The sequence below is a fragment of the Amaranthus tricolor genome, chromosome 3, assembly GCF_026212465.1.
Source record: "Amaranthus tricolor cultivar Red isolate AtriRed21 chromosome 3, ASM2621246v1, whole genome shotgun sequence".
Taxonomy (NCBI): Eukaryota; Viridiplantae; Streptophyta; class Magnoliopsida; order Caryophyllales; family Amaranthaceae; genus Amaranthus; species Amaranthus tricolor.
In genome coordinates this window covers 36,663,981-36,685,990 of record NC_080049.1, presented here as the reverse complement: position 1 = coordinate 36,685,990, position 22,010 = coordinate 36,663,981, and the positions used below count along the sequence as shown (strand labels likewise).

General features: G+C 33.3%; 3 protein-coding genes and 1 non-coding gene across 5 annotated transcripts; 2 read left to right on the top strand and 2 right to left on the bottom strand.

Moving 5' to 3' along the window:
- The first annotated feature begins 2,628 nt into the window (after positions 1 to 2,628).
- Positions 2,629 to 4,928, top strand: LOC130807578 (protein PLASTID REDOX INSENSITIVE 2, chloroplastic-like). 2 transcript variants are annotated; one of them, XM_057672845.1, is made up of 3 exons: positions 3,023 to 3,370; positions 3,948 to 4,004; positions 4,424 to 4,928. In XM_057672845.1, exons 1-3 carry the CDS (start codon positions 3,329 to 3,331, stop codon positions 4,610 to 4,612), a joined length of 288 nt encoding a protein of 95 aa, XP_057528828.1. In that variant the 5' UTR covers positions 3,023 to 3,328; the 3' UTR covers positions 4,613 to 4,928. The 2 variants fall into 2 exon arrangements, with proteins under 2 accessions (XP_057528827.1, XP_057528828.1); XM_057672844.1 differs by lacking the exons at positions 3,023 to 3,370; positions 3,948 to 4,004 and adding an exon at positions 2,629 to 3,000.
- Positions 4,929 to 5,068: 140 nt separating this feature from the next.
- On the bottom strand, positions 5,069 to 14,694 carry LOC130807579 (uncharacterized). The gene is made up of 11 exons (XM_057672846.1): positions 14,237 to 14,694; positions 13,059 to 13,217; positions 12,831 to 12,914; positions 11,182 to 11,268; positions 10,897 to 10,989; positions 10,665 to 10,808; positions 9,551 to 9,655; positions 9,258 to 9,309; positions 7,505 to 7,690; positions 6,111 to 6,278; positions 5,069 to 5,598 (listed from the first exon to the last, which is right to left on the bottom strand). The coding sequence occupies exons 1-11, from the start codon at positions 14,600 to 14,602 to the stop codon at positions 5,381 to 5,383; spliced, it is 1,662 nt and encodes a 553-aa protein (XP_057528829.1). The 5' UTR covers positions 14,603 to 14,694; the 3' UTR covers positions 5,069 to 5,380.
- Positions 14,695 to 15,331: 637 nt separating this feature from the next.
- LOC130809538 (U5 spliceosomal RNA) lies at positions 15,332 to 15,447 on the top strand. The gene has a single exon (XR_009040841.1). It is a non-coding gene; the product is annotated as a U5 spliceosomal RNA (small nuclear RNA).
- Positions 15,448 to 16,953: 1,506 nt separating this feature from the next.
- LOC130807577 (xyloglucan O-acetyltransferase 1) lies at positions 16,954 to 19,908 on the bottom strand. Its single transcript, XM_057672843.1, has 4 exons — positions 19,458 to 19,908; positions 19,175 to 19,225; positions 18,998 to 19,045; positions 16,954 to 18,743 (listed from the first exon to the last, which is right to left on the bottom strand). The coding sequence occupies exons 1-4, from the start codon at positions 19,666 to 19,668 to the stop codon at positions 17,596 to 17,598; spliced, it is 1,458 nt and encodes a 485-aa protein (XP_057528826.1). The 5' UTR covers positions 19,669 to 19,908; the 3' UTR covers positions 16,954 to 17,595.
- Positions 19,909 to 22,010: the final 2,102 nt, after the last annotated feature.

The following is a 22,010-nucleotide window of genomic DNA, read 5'->3' as shown; positions in this document are numbered from 1 at the left end:
CATTTTAGAATATAGATTTTCAAAAATCATTGATCCTAGGTGCATTAATATATGTTCTAATTTAGTTAGGACACTTAATTTCTTCACATACCATAATTAATATATACCATAATAATTAAAACATCAAAAAAAAAAATTTGAAAAACTAACCCAACGTATATATCACGTAAAAACCGTAACAAAAATTATATAACAAATTAAATTACATAACAAATATAAAAAAACCCAGAAAATTAAATAAAAAACCCAAATCATATAACCATAAACAAAATCAATATAAATAACATAAAAATAAAAAAATTACGAAAATAAAAACCTTTCCTTCCTCTTTGCGTCGCCTAGCCCCGTCATCATCGCATTCGTTGCCAGAAAATCAAGAAAAAGGTAAAAATTACATTGTAAGAGAAAGAGATATAAAATCTAGTAAGGGAAAAGAATGAGATCATAGGGTAAATGGTAAACAATATAGAAGATGAATGTAAAATAAAAGTTTTAAATGAGAGACTAAGAGTAAAATGTAGAAGATGAAAGTATAAGTTTAGAATGATAGAGTAATAGTAATTTATAGGAGAATAAAATGAAATTAAATGAGCAAAGAAGGTAAAAGGCGAAAAAAAGAAACGTTTGAGTACAAAATTCAAAATTTGAATTAGTTATTTATGTGGTAATTTTTAGATGGGTGTTGCTAAACTTCGCCACCCTTTTTATTTTTTCGCCACCCCTCCAAATGAAATTACGAATTTGCCCCTAATTTTTTAAAAAATTACAATTTTGCCACTCATTTCAAATTTTTTATAATAATAGTAATAATAATAATAATAATAAAAACAACAATAATAAAATTAAATAATAATTATTATTATTCAAAAAAAAAAAAAAAAAATTGAGTCGCCCAATTTTGGGCGACACAATTTTTTTTTTTTTTTCTTTTTTGGAAAATAATAATAATAATAATAATAATAATAATAATAATAATTTATAGATTAATGTGGTCTATTAGTTCAGTTGGTTAGAGCGTTGTACTATTAACGTGAAGGTCACAGGTTCGAGACCTGCACAAGCCATTATTTAATAATTATTAATTTTTTATCATATTTATAATAAAAAATTAATAATTATTAAATAATGGCTTGTTCAGGTCTCGAACTTGTAACCTTCACGTTATTAGTATAACGCTCTAACCAACTGAGCTAATAGACCACATTAATCTATAAATTATTATTATTAGTATTAATATTATTATTATTATTATTTTCCAAAAAGAAAAAAAAAAAAAATTGAGTCGCCCAAAATTGGGCGACTGGACCATGGTTCAGTCGCCCAATTTTGGGCGACTCCACCATGGTCCAGTCGCCCAGATCTGGGCGACTCGACCATGGTTCAGTCGCCCAATTTTGGGCGACTCAACTTTTTTTTTTATTGTTTTTTTTTTTTGAATAATAATTATTATTATTTAATTTTATTATTGTTGTTTTTATTATTATTATTATTATTATTATTATTATTATTATTATTATTATTATTATTATTATTATTATTACTGTTATTATTATTATTAATTTTATTTATTATTATTATTTAATTTTATTATTGTTGTTATTATTATTATTATTATTATTATTATTATTATTATAAATAAGAAATTTGTAAGGAGTGGCATTTTTGTAATTTTTTAAACTACAGGGGCAAATACGTAATTTTAGGGGGGAGAGGGGTGGCGAAAAAATGAAAAGGGGTGGCGAACTTTAAGGATTGGGTTTTTAGATTTTGAATTTCTGACTAGATCTTTGGATTGTAGGATCGTAAACTCGTATTATGATCCTACTATTTAAATTTTTAAGCTAAGTAGGATCATATGATTCTACCACATTAAGATCCTACTTACAATTCGAGTCTGTTGCCTGATTTTAAATCGTAGAATCGTAGATTAAAATCATAGTTATTAGAATTTCGATTTTAATTGTAATCGTTGCAAAGTCCGGGACGTGAAATTTGAGTTATGAAATATATATCTAAACATTCTATAATTCATAGCCCTTATACACTATTATATTGACACTTATAAATTATAATATACAAAGGGGTGTTTGGCAATTAGCTATTGGCGTTTGACTTTTTTAGTTGGCTTATTTGACCAGTTGGAAATGTTGGCTGTTTTTGTTAGTTTTTATGCTCGCTGAAAAAGTCAATTGTTTGTGGAGATGTTTGGTAAATTTGATTATTGACTGTTTATTAGAAAAAAGTGAGTTAAAAGCCAACCAAAAAAACTAGCCGAAACAACTTTTTCATTTTAGCTTAAAAAATAATTTTTCAGCTACTTTAAAAGTCATTTACCAAACATTTTAGCTGTTTGATCAACCCATATGCAAAAAACCAACCAAAAAGCTAAACCAAAAACTATATACCAAACACCCCAATGCAATTTGTCAAACAATCAACAAAATTTTATTAGTCAAGTAATCTATATTATAGAGTACTCCAAAAAAAAATAAAGTTAAATAAAAAGAGATAAAATAAGGAAATTTGTATTTTTCAGGTTGAAACTTTTGTATATTTATTAATTGGGTGTGAGAAATAGATAAAAATAAAACCCAACTAAACTAATCTAAATTTGTTTATGTTCAAAAAAGTACCTCTGTATCTGCTTTTTTGTTTGAACAATAAAAAACAGATAAGGTGCAACACTGAAAGAGAAGAGAACTGAGTAGAGAAAACAAAACATAGGAAATGGCTTGGAGTAAAGCTTTAACTTTATCTCTTCATCCATTTAAATCCAATAATTCCTCAATCTTCATTACAAACCCCATTTTCAGTCCTTCATATTCACCCTTTTCTTCTTCTTGTTCTTCCACACTTCTGGGTATTAATACTTATAATTCAAACTCAAAGCTGGTTGCGTTTAATCTTCCCTTACAAAAAAACCCTTCAATCTTCATCAATTTCATTTGTAAGGCAGCTGAGTACAAATTTTCTGACCCAATTTCTGAATTTGCTGAATCTGTAAGTTCATGATACTTTCAATTTTTTTTTGGGTTAATTTTTTGTTTTGTATTTTCGGCCCATTTTAATTTTTTTTTAAAGGATAGAGAAGCTTGAGAGCTCATTACAATATTGAAGGAATTACATCAATGAAGAATTAAAGAAGAGAATGGTCAGGAGAATGGGAGGCTCAACCTCTAAGCTTGACTCTTAATACTACAACAATAGCAATACAACTTATATAGGCAAGGGGGACTTGGGAAGCAAAGAGCCAAAATAGAAGAAACAAGACAGCAGCGTCTGTTCGCTGGCTCGACACCTGCTCGGGCGAGCTGCTCGGTTGAGCGGCATGCAGGCCATGCGTTTGACACTTTACCAGCTTGTTTGCAAGGTCTTTAAAGTCTCCTATGGTCTCCCCTTATGCACCCGTAGCTAGTGTGTAGTACATTGCCTTATTTATCAATGGCAAACCCATGTGAAATACTTCATTGCTTTGTATTATGCATACAATAAGAGTGTGTATTACTTCATGAATTAGAGTATGCTATACCACTCACACATGCTTAAGGTCTAATAAACAATTTGCTACTTCTAACCTTTAATCTATGATTCTTCAATATTTTAATTGTCATCTAATATATAACTAATTAACACAAGACTCAAGTCACACATCTTTCAAAACTCATATAAAATTATTTAATTTTTTAGGATTAAGATTTTGGTATTGTTGTATTAGTGTAAAACCAATTCTTTTGTGTATTTATTTAAGGTTGTAAAAAATTGGCCTGTTGGTACAAGATGCCAGGCAACTTTTCGCCTTATTTTGAACGGGCGGAAGTTTATAGAGTTGTTTGGTTTTAGATTATTATAGACTATATGATAATGACTCTGCACCTTGCCTTTGGGCGGGGACTCTTTGGGATGATGATGATATTATATTGACTTCTTAAATGATGTGCGTTGCTTAGATGATATTTGCTGCCAAGGGTCAATCGGAAACAACCTCTTTGTTATCACGAACAAGGGTAAGTTCCGTACAACCGTCGATTCCAAATGGCCAAACCCTCCATAGATGACTTTCATTTATTGGCATTGGGGAATGATGTTGTTGAATGTTAAGGAGTTTAAGACAAGAAATGCTGAATGATATTGCTTGAAATTGTGTTCAAATCTGGTTTGGAGGTAATTAGAGGTGCCCTGAATCCTGATGGCTGATGTTAAAAAAATTTTAAAGTTACACTAGATGGTACAACATGTCTATTATACATGTTTGGGCGCCATTCGGAACACAAACTGAGATGTACTATTAGATTGTACAACATGTACTATTATTTGTTCTTAAACTTATTAGTATATTCGTATGGTTTCCTTATGATCCATCAATTTGTTAGAAAGAATAATCTGCTCAGACTAAGTAAACTCTATGTTGTTGGATTCTCGACAGATCTTCGAAAACTTCCTGCATACAGAGTATGGTGGGCCAGGCACTTTGCTAGTACTCCCTTTCATTGACATGGCTGACACTCTGAATGAGCGTGGGTTACCTGGGGAACCTCAAGCTGCACGAGCTGCTGTCAAATGGGCTCAAGAAAATGTAGACAAAGATTGGAAAGAATGGACTGGTAGCAAGTAAAGACATGTCAAGAGAATTTTGATGTTTTTAGATAGTCTTAGGTATGATAATCTCTAAGTATATCATCTTGAAAGATTTTGATTTCTTGATAGAGAACCAGCAGAAAGACAGCTTCTATTGCTGCAAGTTGTAGGTCATTAGGTCATCCAGAAGATTCGAGCAATTCGTAGAGATCCATATGATGGTTGAATAAATGTAGCGTGGTTAGACCGTTGGCTGATAAATTTTTTCTTTGCAACATGGAATATTTTATGATAGAGTGACCAAAGTTCGTTACAAAGACTCATATAATGTCTAGTTCAGGTTTATGAAAATTTTGTGCATATATTTCGTACTCTTTTGACTTGAATTAATTAAATTCACAAAAGACGGCTTTTATTTATTTGAAGTTTGCAGTAAATTGAGATGATATTTTTCTAAGCACATATACATTTAGCCCTCCAAACACCGTCTAAATGGAAGCTTAGATGAGAGTCTATACCACAATAGAATGTTAAGTTCCATCTTTTTTCACTTACAAAGTTCCCATCTACTAGAAGTATTCCAGTCAATTTTTTCATGCAATAGACATTGGCAAATAGTGAACAAATATATACAAGGCATTTTACTCACATTAGCAACAAACAAAATCTGCACCACTGCTTGATTACCTTTTAAGTTACTCTTACTTACAATTACAACCTATACAAGTTGGATAAGTTACGAAGGAAGACAACTTTAGTAGCACATAAACAAGGCACAACTCCACAGAGCAGGAACAGCTAGATATCACGAGTGGAGTTGCTTCAAAAGTTCTTCCCTGTCAACAAACCATTCAAGCATCTCTGGTTCCTTCAAAACAAGACATTTTTCCTCCTTTCCACATATATCATAGCGTCGTTTAGCAATGTAGTCATAGATGGCATCTCTTGCTGGAGTTGGAATCATCAAAAGAGAGCTCAATGCTGAGTAAGGGAATGGCAAGTATGATAGAACTTTCAGTGCAGCTGGTAAGACATTCCAAAAATAACATTAGGGCACTATGTGACATTGTAGATAGAGGTGTATAGATAAGATAAAATGATTGAAAAATTGAAACGGATGTCAGAATACAAGAACTAAATGAATCTAAATGGCAAGTTTAAGAAATTGAAATAGTCAGAAGAAGAAAATTGCAGCACAAACAGGAAACTCGACTGTTAAGCACTGTTATGGTTTTAACTTCTAAAGACCTTCAATGAGAACTTGTTTCTGATTTGCAAATCCAGTTCAAGTATTTCCTGTAGAGAGCAACCAAACCAGAATATCCAAACTGACATAATCCATAAGACACAAATGCTAAAATCTACTTCAAAAAATGTCACCTTTACAAAACACAACTCACTCAATTTAGTACAGACCTTCAATAATAGAGAAGGAGCAAGAATTATATAAACCAGAAATGACAAAGTGTAGGGAAAAACCAAACTAGCAGTGGACATTGGACAGTTAGGTAATACAGTAAGTAAAGGGTCCTAACCTGTAGAACCCTGATGATATTGGCCTAGACCTTCAATGAATATAAAGCGGCGAAGCACATCCTCCCTTTCCACACCACAGAGTTTCATATATGGTTCAGCGGTCTCAGACTGAAGGCAGCAGAACTTTATTTTCTGGTACTTATCAGCCTTTATAACCAGCTTCACACCTAGAAAGTCAAATGAACAAGAAAACATAGGGATTAAATACTTGCTAATAATGTAAAAATGGATTATCAACAAATGTGGTTGACACAACTCCTTTTTGTTAACCTATATATTAAGCGATTCAAGACACCTTTTGGGGGTACAGAACTGTTGTTAAGGGCTTGAGCCTTGAAGTAGGATTTCTAGATCCAGTTGATTATCAACAAGTCTATTGCTCAATATATATGCTAAGAGGAGCAGTGAAAAACTAACAGAAGCCAATTTACAATCAGGTCAGTAGGTTTCTATCTACATCCAATTCTAAAAGGTCAACATTGCTGCTTAGTTCTGAATTGCAATATCATCTTACTTCTAATACGAAAACCCTTTTAAGAACCTTTTTCCTCTCCCTAGACAATATACAACTAATATAACTAGAAAACCTATCATGTACTCCCTCCAATTTAAAATATCCGTAACACACTTCTTTTCGGGCCATTCTCAAATTCTTCAACATTACAACATTGCATTCCTTACCCCAATGCCATTACATGGCTCCCGCCTAAGCGGAAGCAGGGCTAGGAGGGGTAAAATATGCAACCTTATTCTTGCAAATTGTAATACAAAGAGGTTTCCAACTGACTCTTGATCACCTATGTAAGGTGTGAACCTTAAATCTCTGCTGAGTTTTTTTGAAACTAAGGATTGAAAGTTTGTAACATATGTTCCATCTCACACTCAAAATAATCATCAAATCATATCAAAATAAATTACACATTAGGTATCACAAAATATAATTAACTAAAATTTAGTGGTCGAAGTACTAGGACCGACTTTGGAGTTTTGAATTTATTTGCAAGCTAACTTTACATGTTCCAAATTATAAAACTTTTAAATTTTAAAACAAAAGGTCGGGATTTGAAGTTGCTTTTACATAATATCGGTCATTAACTATAATATCGGTCTAAATTTCTGACTTTGCCCCTGGCAGCGTATGTTCAATCAGGAGTACTTGATACACCGCAGCTCTTCATCGTCATTAGTAATCAGAAGTTTGAATCAAATTTCAAAAGCAATAAAAATCAGGAAATACTTCAATTAAAACAATAGTTACGTTCTTTTCATGAACTAAAATGTTTAATGTATAGCAATGAAATTAAATTAGTACTAAAAATAATTACACAATTTTAAAGTACAGCTTAAAGAATATGAAAAGTAGCGAAACGAGAAAGAAGGGTATCGCCCGTACCAGAATGACAGAGACGACAAACGCCGTCAAAGACAACCACACGTGGTTGAAGAACATTGGGTAGAACCACGGGTTTAGTAACGGTTACTGGCGGCTTACGAACAAGGTCAAGATTGTCATCATCGTCATCGGCAGCAAGATCAGCAACAGCACCATAGGCGGAGGATGAAGAAAGCGGAAGCTTTGAAGTGCAGATAAATGGCGAAACCGCCATTGATTTTGGTTTGAGAGCACGAAAAAGTAGAAGGTTCCACATGTAACTTCGCTGTCGGAAATGGAAGGTAGGGATTGATTTTGATTTATATAGGTTTTTTTTAATGGTAATGGAGGTTAGAACTTAAAAGGGGTTTTGTTTTGTCAATTTTTTTTACTAAAGTGATTATTCACGATCTTAAATTAATTGCTTATAATTTTAAAATAATTAATTAAATAAATTATTTATAAAAACTCATCTCATATTGAAGCAGTTACATACTTTGGAAAGTAGTGTGTTTTAAGAATATTTGATTAAATTTGATTTTCTTTATATGTTTGATCACAAAAACTTGGAAGAGACCGTCAATTAGGGTTAGCCCAATTCACGCGTGTGACAATCTCACATGCTTTTCCTTTTTTTTCATTTTCTGCGCATTTATCAATTTGGACCTTAAATACATCAATTTTGTCTTTAAACGTATCAATTTCAACTTAAAATAAACCTTAAATAGATCAATAAAATAAAAAAATTGAATTTTGACCTAAAATTGATCAATTTTGACGTTAAACTGATTAGTTTCTACTAAAATATGTTTTTTTTTTACAATTTCAAAATAGGGATAGTTTAATGGTATTATTCTATGGTTGAATTTAAACAACAAATGGATGGTATAATATTATCAATAATAGTGTTAAAACATTGCCCATTATAAGTAATCTTATTCGATGCAACAAGATGGTTCTAATGAAATAATGAAACATAAGAATACTTGTACTCTTTAATTATCGATCAATAATAGTGATATTTCTCTTTCCCTAATAATTTTTTGTTCATAATAGACTTAGAAATAAAGTTGTAAGTGTAATAATTTCTTACCTTGGATGTGAAGGTGGCGGAAGTAAGATTTCGAATTATGTTTGCCAATTGATTCAATAAATACTCTTGGAAATAACCTAAAATTCATGGCTTCTTTGTTATAAAAAATTTCAATTTTAATCTAAAAACGATCAATTTAAACATTAAAGTGATTTATTATGATTAGTTATAACTTATAACAAAATTCATTTTTAACCTTAAATGTATCAATTATGACCTTAAATAGATCAAGTACTTAGCATATATTGAAAAAAAGTTATAATTAAGCTGATTGGGCTATCCATCTCATATTGAGACCATGTCGTCCAAGACCAACTGATGTTTGATAAGATTTTTTCTAATACTAAAGTAACCCAAGAACAAACTATCCACTATAGTACTGAAATCTTTACGACACCTGAAATTCGTTTTGACTACCAGGCTTTGTTTTCCTACACCAAACTTAATTAAACGTCAGACTCGGAGGGCTGCAAATGCTGACAGATCTTTCCCTCTTCAGAGAAATGTTGCCTCAAAGGCGAATTTGGCTCATTTTCACTAGAATGTAACAAAAAGAATGCTGTACACTGCAGCAGTTTAGCTACTGAAAAACCTCCTGTACTTCACCATCTACAACAGCCGAAGAAAATGTCAAGAGTAAGCGGGACCATAAGATTAGGTAAAAAGGAGAATTCTACTCACCAGCAAGAGAGACAGCAAAGTTTGCTTGTGCATCAGCATCCGAGTTCAAATCCTGCAAGTATTTAAATTATCGAGTAATTACATAAAAGGGCATGAAAGTTAAAACTAGCATTAAATGTTGATGGTAAAATCCTGATCGCACCATCCAACACCATCACCTCACTAATGATCCCTGGCCGGTTGAGAGGTAAAGCATTAAAACTAACCACTTAAGCTAAGCGTACACAACATTTAACAGAGAATAGATATAACAAATGTCACAAGACAGAAGACGTTGATAGACGCATACTCACCCTTAGAACATGAGTGATCTGGAAAGAAGAAAACTTTTCCTTCAGTTTCAAGGTCTCTTCATGGAAGGGAGACATCTTTTCATTGACTTTATATAAACCCAGAAGCTGCAATTATTGTGAACTCCCAAATAAATAGAAGTAACAAAATAAGCTAAAATCAGAATATTGAGTTCCGTATTTAAGAGCTGAGCAATTGCAGTACATAGATTAAAATGTTCACACAGAAACAGTAAGTGAGTTAACATAAAAACAGGCCATGGTTCTATCTCATAAGGTAATTTTCATTGCAAATCCATTTACAATTTTCATATCAAAGCTTTAACCGCCATTTGGTAGTCGGTATTAAATGGTAGGATTTGGAATGGTAATGAAATATTAATGCTGGTGGAAAAATCTCTTAACAAGTTAAATGAACATGCTTATTCTACTTCAATTATCTCATTTTCTTCACTAAATTTATTCCAAACGTATTACTATTTGGAGATGTGGTAATGTTTGATGATGGAAAATTGTGAACAAAATTTTTTTAATGATCAATGTTTTATTACCATGGAAATGACTTGGTTAATTTAATGATTAATTACATTATCATTCTGATTACCGCCATTTAGTACCTATAACCAAACGGGCCGTAAAAGTTCACATGGCAGCAATAAAGTGATCTTCCATAATCAGGGTCAGGCACAAGACACATTAACATCCTTGCTTTCACTTTTCTTTTCCATCACTAGAGAACCCATGAAAAGTATCAACGTTCTAATCTTCACACATCAATAACGTAAAGTGTAACGCCGCCAATTTAGAAGCTTAAAAAATAAAATTACTATCTATAAATAAAATGAGAAAATAAAATCAGAGATAAAGGTATTACCGTCACACACACAACTAAAATCTAAAGAGCATATCGTAAGCATAATATTACTCTTTAAAATAAACTCTTAAAACACTCAAGATCCACCTGTATTTCAATTAGGATTTACTTACTTCTCATACTCAATAGGAGTACTAACCTAAAAAGATTAGCTTCTAAAATTAAGTAGGAGTACTCTAATGCAAAAGGGTCCGTAAAAACAGGGAATGAGGCTAGTATTACATATAGAATTCAAAAGGTAACCTGCATGCAGACAAGTTTGCTGTCACCCAGCACTTGGATACTTGTATAACCCATCTCCAGAGCTTTCTTTAACCCTAAAATAACGGCATGATATTCAGCAGCATTACAGGTAGCAACTCCCAAGCCTTGACGAATTCTACATATCTGTATGGATTCTTACGTTGAACAACCAACAACCAAAACTGAGAAATCCAATTTATAACTAGGCCATATTTAATCCATAGCAACTTACCAAGGCTCCATCAGATGTTCGAAGCACAACTCCGGCACCAGCAGGACCAGGATTTCCTTTTGAAGCACCATCAAAATGAAGGATACAGGAACGCTGCACATGACAAAGGAGTAAGTGATCAGAAAATTTTACTGCTGACTGCAGTATCTAATGATATTTCCATGCACTGCCACATTCAATCACGGACTAAAAAGGTGTTATCTTCTTTGGAAACAAAAGTGCATAGAGCAAGGACTGAAGGACATGAGAAAACAAAACATATCTCAAAATCTGCACAAACTTAACCTTACTCACACTATCGGAAGGCACATGGTTTAACTTCTGCTGCTTGGTCAATGGGTCAGAAGCATTTGACTGTGATTCAATAGCCCCCTGCACAAGAGCTAGTGCGAAATGAGAAAACGCTAATGATTTTGTCTTATAATGACAGTTTCAAGAGTACATCTTTTTCAATTCAGAAAAATGAATATATATAATCATTTGTCTATAAAATTGCCATATTTTCCGGGAAGGAAGAGAATGGCATTAGGGTTTATGGACTATAGACGAACCGACTCATACCCAGTCATTATTTTTGTTTTATTTTAACGCTACAGCTCACAAAAAAATAGAAGAGCTAAGTCTTTGAGGGAAGTCAATCAACCAATATTCATTGCAACAGAAATAAGGTTGCATAATTCTCAATCTGATTCGCTTTCTTAATCCACATTTTGGCCAAAATTGGCCATTGCTGAACCATAACCGCTTGTAATTAGCTTGTCACAATTCACAATTCACAAGGGGATTAGTGAATTAGGTAACCAGAAAACTACAATAACTTCTTTTTCCAATCCCTTCCAAAAGCCGAAGTGAAAAACAGCAAAAGTGGTTGGTAAAACGCTAAAAATCCTAATTTCTATAAACTCCAACAAAACTTCACAGTATTTATAGTGTGAAGCCATACAACGGAGCTGTGATGCTAGGACTTCACCTTTACCCCCGTTATATCAGTGTTCGTAGGCAGGACACCGATACCGGTATGTAACGTTGGTCTCACTAGAGGGAAAACAAACACGTCACCAAAGAAAAAGAAACACTTTAGAGTTTCAAAAACCATAGATCTGATAAGGGCAACAAATGAAACTTTGGGGAATCTAGGCACCACACTTTGCATCATGAAGAGAGGCTAAGCCACTAAATGAATACATGGGAAGTTAATTGCTCCAACCGCTAAGGATACACAAGTACACTACAATTTACAAATACAAAAATACATTTATGTTTGCATGTGAGAAATTGAGAATTATAAAGTGTATATATCTTTAGAGACTTTTTAGTTGGTACGAGTCAAAAAGAAAATAATAGATATATAACTTGAGAAACTCAACTATAAACTGGCACTGGTATAGATGTTTCAAAAACCAGCACCTTCTTTTCTAGCTTGATAACAGTTAAGAGTGTTGAAAGACCCATTATTTGTCACCAAATCAAACAAGTGGGGGAGGGGGGGGGGGGGGGGGGGGGTAATGCATGTAGAGCTTCTAGAGGCCTTCTAATAAGTTTTGAGTGTTTTTTCTTTTTTTTTTTATTTCTCATTAACGTAAGGTCATGTGCATACAAACACAAGCTTCCTATGCAAGTGAACTTTTCTAAGCAAGAAAAATAAGCATAGAAAGGCAACACAAATCTGCCACTTTGAAGTATTCACCTAGATGCTGACTCTTAATAAACAATTTTTAAGGGGGGCAATCATGGGTAAAGCCACAAGGGGACTGGTAAGGGCAAAACAAGTTCTTCATTATCTATCATTTAGCTCATCGTGTAAGACATGCAAGACAAACCACTTAGATTTCCCAAGACAAATTTGTTCCATTCTTTAGTCTAAGAAAACAAACTAAGTTTAGAACTGCACTTGTTGATTGCATTAATGTTTTGCTGCTGAAGTAAAAACTCACCTGATTTCCTGCTTCTAGAAGATCGTGAGGCCTTTTCTGTGGCAATTCTGTGACGGACATTTCAGTTCTAGAAGATCCAGGTTCCTAAACAGCAATGGAAATACCTCTGCAGTTACATTTTGACAGGCTAAGCTGAATAGAATCGCATGAATAAACAGTAGAATGTTTATGCAACATTGACATTCACCACTACATTATATTTGAATTCAAGCTTAAAACTGATCTTACCACTAAAGGACAAGGGAAAAGTTTGCCAAAAAGATCATCTTTCAGATCTGAAGCTTTGATGGTATAGAAAGCATTCTGAAACCCATGAGAAGCAAGATATTCCTCCGAATCTTTAGGCAAAAGAAATCCTTTATATACACTAACTGGAGGGTCGGATATCTGCGCCAATAATGGAAGGAACAGTAAGCTGGCATACTTCACCATCCTCTTATATGCTAATATCACAAAAGAATGAAGAAGCTAAAGCGAATTTATGAAAATGATAATTGTGTCAAGACTTGAGCAATGATTTGGTGAAGAAAGCCATGCAATCTTGTGACGGTAGTAGCTACTAAGATAGGCTCACAAGCATGAACAGAATGCAAGATCCTAATTTCTATTGGGTAACAATCCCCATACTCAAGCACGATCCTAAAGATACTGGATTAAAGACCTATTCACCCCAAATTTTTAAAAACTCTAACGAGTTCAATTCAGTAAATATCAAATGAACAATGTCACCCAAACGTAGTATATACCATGCGTCTCAACATTCAACAATACCCATATATGTCCAGTGTCCTCAAACTAGGCTACTTTCGGTCTAAAATGAAGTTTAAAAATCTCCAAATGAAGAGGATTCGACAAAGGTACTTGTGGGAAAATGAAGCGTCTGAGCTTCACAAACTAAGAAGTTTAGTTCGATCCTAATAAGTCAGTTCACTTAATTTCAAATCTAATAAGGGAATGTTTGGTTTGGCAGAAAACAATTTCCCAGAAAACTGATTCATCCATCTTTAATTGTTTGGTTTGACAAGGAAATCGAAAATAGTTGTTCATCACTTTGTGAAATTTACCTCAAAATTGGAAGAATACCAATTTTCCTCCACAATTCCCATCAGGCCAATACAACCAAACATTACAAAATTAAATATCATTTGCGTTTTCTAATAATAAAGAGTTTTTCTTGAAAATTGTTTTCCAATAAAAGTGTTTTTCACGAAATATGTTTTCTGCTAAAACAAACACCTCTTAAGCTTCCCTCATCACTTCCACTCTTACATTTTCACTAAAAAATCACTTTGATTCTAATAATCTCAACATAACAAATTCTAATCAAATATTATGCAAATTGAATTAAAACAAAACATACTTTTAAGAAAAACAATCTTTAAACAAAGGAAAAAATTACAAATTACCGAAGATCCAACTTGTGCTTGGCATTCACTAAAACTCTTGTAAACCCCAACAATATCCCCTTTACGAACAACAAAAAACCCCTCCTTTTCCTTATCATCTCCCTCGATTGTACCAATCTCAGAGTTTAATTTTCGATTCTGGGTAGATTTTTTCTTAGTAGTATAGCACTTAAAATCAATAAACCTTGCCAACACAGATGAATCTGACCCAAAGTAAATGGGTTTAATATAGGGGTAATTAACGCACTTTTTCCAGTGTAAATTGAAACAAGATATACTCCCATGTAATGAGTGAGAAGAAGAAGAAATTGAACGAACTGATTTTAGTAAAACTGAAGTAGAAATTTGAAAGAATAGGGTGTTCATCACACTACTCCTATGTTATACCCACAAACAAACGAAAGACTAATGAAAACGAAAGACCAATGAGTAGTTAAAATTATGGTCGGTTTGGCTTTTACAATTTCAGGGAGGTTTATTTTCATTTTAAGGGTATACAGATATTTAATTTATTTTTTCCGCGTGGATATTTCTCTTTTTTTTTTGTGAGTTGAGGGATTGTTTTGGCCGTGGTCTTTTTTATGAATATGAGTTATCATCGTCCTTTCCTTTCCAGACCATGTTCATAATTTTTCTATGAGCGGGATACACTGGGTAGGATGATGATGATTTTCAGTGTTTACTTCGCAGTAGTTCTTGGACGAGACGGTTTCATAATGAGACCGTCAATTTGAGCCGGCTCAATTCGCGCGTTTAACAATCTAGACATTTTTCAATTTTAATCTTAAAGATATTAATTTTGACCTTAAAAGTATCAATTTTTTCAAAATTGATAAATGCTCAAAATAATAAAATGTTATTACGTGCGCGTGAAATAAGTCGGCGGACAATTCGTCCTAACTTGCGATGGTCTCGTCCTAGTTTTTGTGTTTAATTCGTTGTACTCATAGGTTCATATGTTGGGTTTGCTAGTGCTGAAGAAAACTTTCAACGAGGAAAATTGTAAAAAGGCAATAGTCCCACATCGTTTAAGAAATATGGTAACATTAGACAAATACTTTAAATCACCTGCCCAGCTTGCTTTTATTTTCACGCAGCCACGCAATGAGTGCATAGCGAACTATTCTTTCGCCTTTTACTAAAGAATACCGTGTGCTTGCTGCATTAAGTGGTATACGTTTATTTTTGGAGGGAGTTCCACAGTGGAACTTCCAGCAATTTAAGATCAATGTTTTGTTAGCTTATTATGAGCTTCTTTTCTATAGTTTAAGAATGTTAATGTTGAGCGTATCTTAAAATCATTAAGAGAAATAATCGTTTAACGAATTTCACTTTTATATGCTATTTATTCACAAATATTAAATTATATGCACTTAAATATGTAGGAGCGATTATCACATGAATTCACAATATTAAATTATATGCACTGAATTTCACTTTCTTTTATATACTATTTCGTCAGAAGAATTTCACTTTTATATACTATTTAGTCACATATTAAATTATATGCACTGAATTTCACTTTTATATACTATTTAGTCACAAATATTTAATTATATGCACTTAATATGTATGAGCGATTATCACATGAATTTAACATTTATATACTATTTATTCACAAATATTAAATTATATGCACTTCTTAATATGTATGAGCTTTGCTTAAGTAAAGTTATTATATTACTTGCTATTCTTTCACGAATATTGTATTTAGTATTTCCTTCGTTTCCTAATGTTCTTCCCATTTTGTAGTGATAAATTTGATTAAGATTCTTAAGACATATATAGATGATAAAATATATTCATGTGAGATCTTATTAGATTCATTTTATAATATATTTTTTAATTATATATTTCTATGATGCGTATTTAGAGATTAAAATTCAAAGTTTACTTTAAAAAATAGAAGTAAAGAACATTAAAAACGGAAGGAGTATTACATGCACTTCTCAATGTAAGCATAGTTTGTGAAGTTTTATTTTGAAAAGAAAGGTTAAAGATCTCTTAATTAATGGACAAAACAAACACAAAGCAAAAATACAAAGATGTTTATAGGTGTCTTAGACACCTTCCCTCAAATAAGATTGTATTTCATTAATAATTTAACAATACATCAATGACACAACTCTTCCCTCGCTTGAACTCACACATTCAAACTCAAAGTTCTCATCTTAGATGTAAACGCATTCTAATACATAGAAAGAACTCTTTTTGACACTCACATCCTAATTCCTCTTTATGTATTAGCCTCTACTTTATTTCCAATATTAATCTAGTCCTTTATATAGGCCCCTAAATCAGATAAATAATCCTAGGACAAAATGCTAGACTTTGTGCAAAGCAGAAAACCCGCATTTCCCAGAGTACTTGAACAAGCACATCTTGCTCGAATGAGCACCAACTCACTATTTGTTACTGTTAGCTTTGTGGTGTGCCTTATTTAAGGTTACCTTGTACCCATTGCCTCGTTTAAGGCACACTCTATAACCCTCCTTGCGCACCTTCTTACCTTATTCAAGGCACCCTTTATACACCTCTTTAATCACTTCATGCAGTAATCCAAACATCAAACTTCTATACTTCCTTGCACACCAAACATTATCCTTTAATGTGCAAGACATAAAATTGATTATGTAATGATCAAACTCACTCCCGCTGTCCCACACGACACAAGGAAAATTAACACTTGCACTAACATATTTAATTCATTCTCATGTATTAATTAATCAACTCTCATTTTTATTTATGTCTAACTAAAAGCATTACATATTAAAATGATTCATTTAATAGCACACATGAAAAGATTGCAATTAAAAAAGATCAAGCCTATTTACTTTCACCTGCATGCTTAGCATCTAATTTCTGATCATCAAACATCTCCATATGTAAACCTTGTTATCACAATAAAAATAACCCGCTTTGGAATACATATTCAAGTACAGAAGTACTTTGTATTACCACCCAACAAATGAAGGACAAGTCAAACAGTCCATAATTTGAACTTCTGTAAGCTGATAAAAAAATTAGCATGCTAAAATCTACCTTTGTTTGAAGACAATTCATGAATATAAACAACTTGCAGAACAAGAATTGCCATCTATAACAAAACCGTGACAACTGTAGTCGACATTCATGCAGATCTTGCAACAGGCAGCTGGACTTCAGGGCACAGTCTGTTCCCACATCGTTACACATACGTCGATACAAAAGGAAGCATACAACAAAGATCCTTGACCAACGTCGTTTGGCAACATGTTTATGATAGTTTCTTTTTTCAAAAACATGCTTTTAATCAGTTTGACCAAAGGTTAAGAAAAACTCACATTGAGTTAGCACTGAAAAGGACGTTAATATCGCTCTCATTTGATTGATGCAGTATGCCATCTCTTCATAACATCGAGCATGATCTCGTTCCACGCATCAATCGGCCCTGGCAAGCACCAATGCACGCAATCATTCTGAACACGTTCTTTAATCCCATCAGCAAATGGGTTGGGATACATGTAAGGACCGGGGTGACCATCGGGTCTCAACATCGCCAACTTGGTGATATCTAACGCTGTTAACCTAACCTTACGTGAAATATCGTTATCAGCATTTAACAGAACCATAGCCTTTTCCACTTCTTCAACCTCTACTTGCCTCATATGGGCATCCATTCCTTCAAGGGACTTCTCATCTTCCATGTATGGCTTTGTTTTAGGGCAAGCCCCAAATTTATCCCATTCCCCTTCAAAATGATGCGGTGAAAATGTTGTCACAATAACATCAATGCCATTTCCCTCCGATTTTAGCTTCCTTTCAATAATTGCCTTTAAGGTGGTGTTAAAAGCCTTGCCAAACACATCAAAGAACTCAACCTCAGTGCAATTTACGCTGTCAACAGAGTGACACCCGAGCTCTAAATCCCCATCAAGATAAACAGCAGGATGTAAATACCAATGACCAATCGACAACACCACCATATCAATTGAATCTAGATCGGAACCCCACTTTTCGTCAATAGAATCAAAGAATAATTTGTTGTAATTTTGTTTTCCATCATTTGTTTTCTCAATCCCTTTAACAAGAAAAGGAGACCAATAAACAGAAACATTGACATTATGAGAAGGAAAATGCCATCTCCTGAATTTATAGTCATCCCCTTTCGAGTAAATCAGATTAGGAGGCGAAAACGAGCCTAACATGCATAGTAAAGATTCTAATTGGTTCCTTGCCATGGAATCCCCAACAAAAGCTAAATGTTTTCCTTCAAGAATTTGTAAAAACGAATGAGGATCAAACCTGGGTAGTTTGCAGTCCCGCGGCATCCACCTCCAATAAAGGTAATCCTTGTCAGGCCTCCCATGGCTCAAGCAATTTTGCCCATCCTTGATAGTTCCACAGCTTGTGCCATTGTACAATGGACCCTTCTTATCTATAGCCCATTCCCCATTTGTGTAATCACAAGTTGATGCAATTTCATTTACCTTCTTGTCTGGTAAAACCACATTTTCACTTCCTTTTTCTGATCAAAAAGGCAGATAATTGATCAATGCCCATGTCAGTTTTAGCACTATATAGAAATTTAAAGGTAAGAATCAAAATCACACAAACAATGGGTAATAAAGATCTAACCTTTGGGTATAAAGATGAATCTAATAAATCATTCACATTTTCTTTTTCTTTTCAAAACAAATCAATTCAATAAAATACACAAAACCCATGAACTCAAATGAGAATTTCGTCCAAAACAAAAGCAAAATCAGGAAAAGATCTCACCTTCGGGACGTTCAATGGATTCTGGATGTAAAATTTCGTTCCCATTTTCTGCACAGATTACAAATTAACCATATTAACAACTGTCGGTAAATATGCAAACACCAGAAAATCCGGAATTCTTGGAAGTATTTAACAAGATTTATCCAAAACAGCAAGAGAACAAGACAAAGATCTCACCTTTGGAAAGTTGTGACACTGAATCCAATACCCCATTTTCCCTTTTTTGTTCTGTTACAAACAACAAATAAAAATCCTCATTTTAGCATCATTAAATACACAAAACCCACAAACTCAAATGTTACATTTCACCCAAAAATAATAAATCAAGAGAAAAGATCTTACCTTTAGATGATGAATTAAAAAATACATTTTAGCATCAATTATACAGAACCCAAAATCTTAAATGCATTAATTTTCCATGAAACACACTAAAACAAAATAATTATCAAAAAGAACTTACCTTTAGGAGATGATGAGGAGGAGGAGGATGATATTGAAGAAGAAAAAGGGGTAAGATTAGAAAAATGATATTTAGCATGAATTTCAGGAAGAGGAGGAGAAGGGTATAGGTAAAAATGAAGGAGGGCTAAAGGAATAATGGCATAAAGAACATAAGGTAGAAGCTTTCTTGTTAAAGATTGTTGGGTTTTCCAAGGAGTTGTAATACTCATTTTTTGGGAGTGTTGTTGATTCTATTTTTCTTTGTTTCTTCAATGATTCACAGAAAAATCTTGAATAAATTTTCTCTGTTTTCCTTTCCTGATTAATAAAGTTCCTTTAATGGTGAAAAACTTCAATACCTACCCAAGATCTATCTGACTTTTTGCTTATTTTCTTCTTTTTTTCCTTTTCTTTTAAAACCCCTTTTGAATCCGACATATAGACACACAGAGATAAGAAGTAAAAACAAAATTTTAATTTTTTAATTAGTGAAAGTTGTATTTCTTAATTGCAATCACATCTTCACATGCACTAGGTGGGTTTGTGTTTGGGTACGTCAAATCAACATTAAATACGAGTTTTTAAGTTGGTTTCGCCATAAAATTTTCTTTTCATTTAAATTATTTTACATTAACTCTAAAATTCAATTCTAGCCATCTCGGTCCTCTGTCATATCTACCAAATTTCAGTGCATCGTCGCATATTTAAGCACCATTTTCTAGCCCATGAAGGCTTTGATCGATGAAGAGGAAGGTTCGAAGGTCATTCAATGAGTTTTAAGTCATATAAAGGTACTTAGTGGAGTCTCGAGCGAAAGTCTTAAGCTTTGGTCGAAGTTCGATTGAAAACAAAGCTGTTGGGCATTAATAGACTTAGACTTGAGCGAAGTTAATGAAACTTCGAGCGAGATTGGGGAGACTTGAGCGAGATTGCAATTGAACACATGTTCTGTTCTTTGTTGGATGAAGCTTCGACCGAAACTGCGTCCAGCCTGCTGCTAACCGCTTGATTTTATTTCTTCCTTCGAATCCGGATGTGAACAAATAACTCATGAGGCATTATCATTTAGTGGGGGAAGTTGGGCAAAATTTAAAGGTAGTTCATTCAAGTCATCAGGTAGATTTTGGGTCAGATGTTTTTGATTAGTTCAAAATCGGGTTTTCTGTCCATATTGGTTTTTACATAATTGTAAATTATTTTTAAGTCGGGCCAAATCGGGTTTGATTACAGGATCAGGTGAATATCAAATCATTGGATGTGTTTAGAACACCTGTAGGCATTATTAGTATAGTTAAGTTAAGGAGGTGAATTTTATTTTTATGTTTAGATTAGTTTTAGTAGTAAAAGTTAGGAGGTGAACATTTTTCTTTCTTTTTAGTTTTAGAACTTTTTTCCATTTTTTCATAATTTTATGCTTTTTAAAGATTTTCTTAATTAAGCTTTAATCTTCTTTTAATTTTAATTAGCATCTTTATGTAATTTAAAGTTCACGGTTTTGTTCGTCATCAAGTTTATGGTTTTATTCTTTATCATCTTTCGTTTTTAAGGTATTATTGCTTTTAAATCTCTTTAATTATGTTTATTGTTTTTTTTTCTTTTTGAGATAATATGCTTATTGTTGTTAGTATTGTTTATTTGTTTAATTTACTTGTCTCTAAGTATTGAATTAGTGAGTAGTCTTCCTACTAAAGTAGAGGGATGAACCCTATAAAATATGATCAGATTGATAGATAAAAGTATTGTTTTTGTTTATATTGATTAGATTAATTGGTTGTTTCACCCATTAAGTTAAATTCTTTGTTGATCTTTTATCAAGATGCAAAAGCTGCGATTGAAATTCAACTTTGTCTTAATGAATTAAGTTAAAACCTTGTTAATCTCGGAAGTTGCGGTTGTAATTGATCTGGCATTAATAATTAATCAATCTAAATTATCTTTTAATTGAACGTCCATAATGAATTATGTGTAGTAGTGGGAATTCCTGAAGCCTTGGTCTTTTATTATATTGAATTTTAATCATTTCCGTATATTGCGAACGTAGTTCAATTTAAACTCTTGATTATTGGTTGTTTGATAGCGATTGATTAACTAAATAACTCAAGAAACAAAGTCTCCTCGTGATTCGACCTGTAATTATGTTATATAACCAGTACGCTTTTAGTATTAAATAAAACTCCTAACACCAACCCAAATCCGCCCAAATCTAAGGGTTAGAGACTAGTGGGAGAGGGAGATTAGCAAGTGAGGGTGGTGGACAACTGGGCATTAGCAAGTGAGGGGTGGGCAACGATGGGGTTTGGGAGAGTTGAAGGGTGACAGTGGTGGAAGAGCAATTTCGCCGGTGGGATAAGAATGACAGTGGTGAAAGAGCATTTTTGCCGGTGGGATAAGGGTGATAGGGTAGGGGAGGTGAAGTGGTGGCACTGGCGGAGGAAAGGGTTTAATTTTATTTTACTTATTAAAAATATACTCCCTTCTATTCAGCTAAAGAGTCTCATTTGACTTTTCAAGGATTTTAAAGTGGGTCAAAATTGAACCCTAAGGGTAGGAGAGAGCGATGTTATGGATTTTT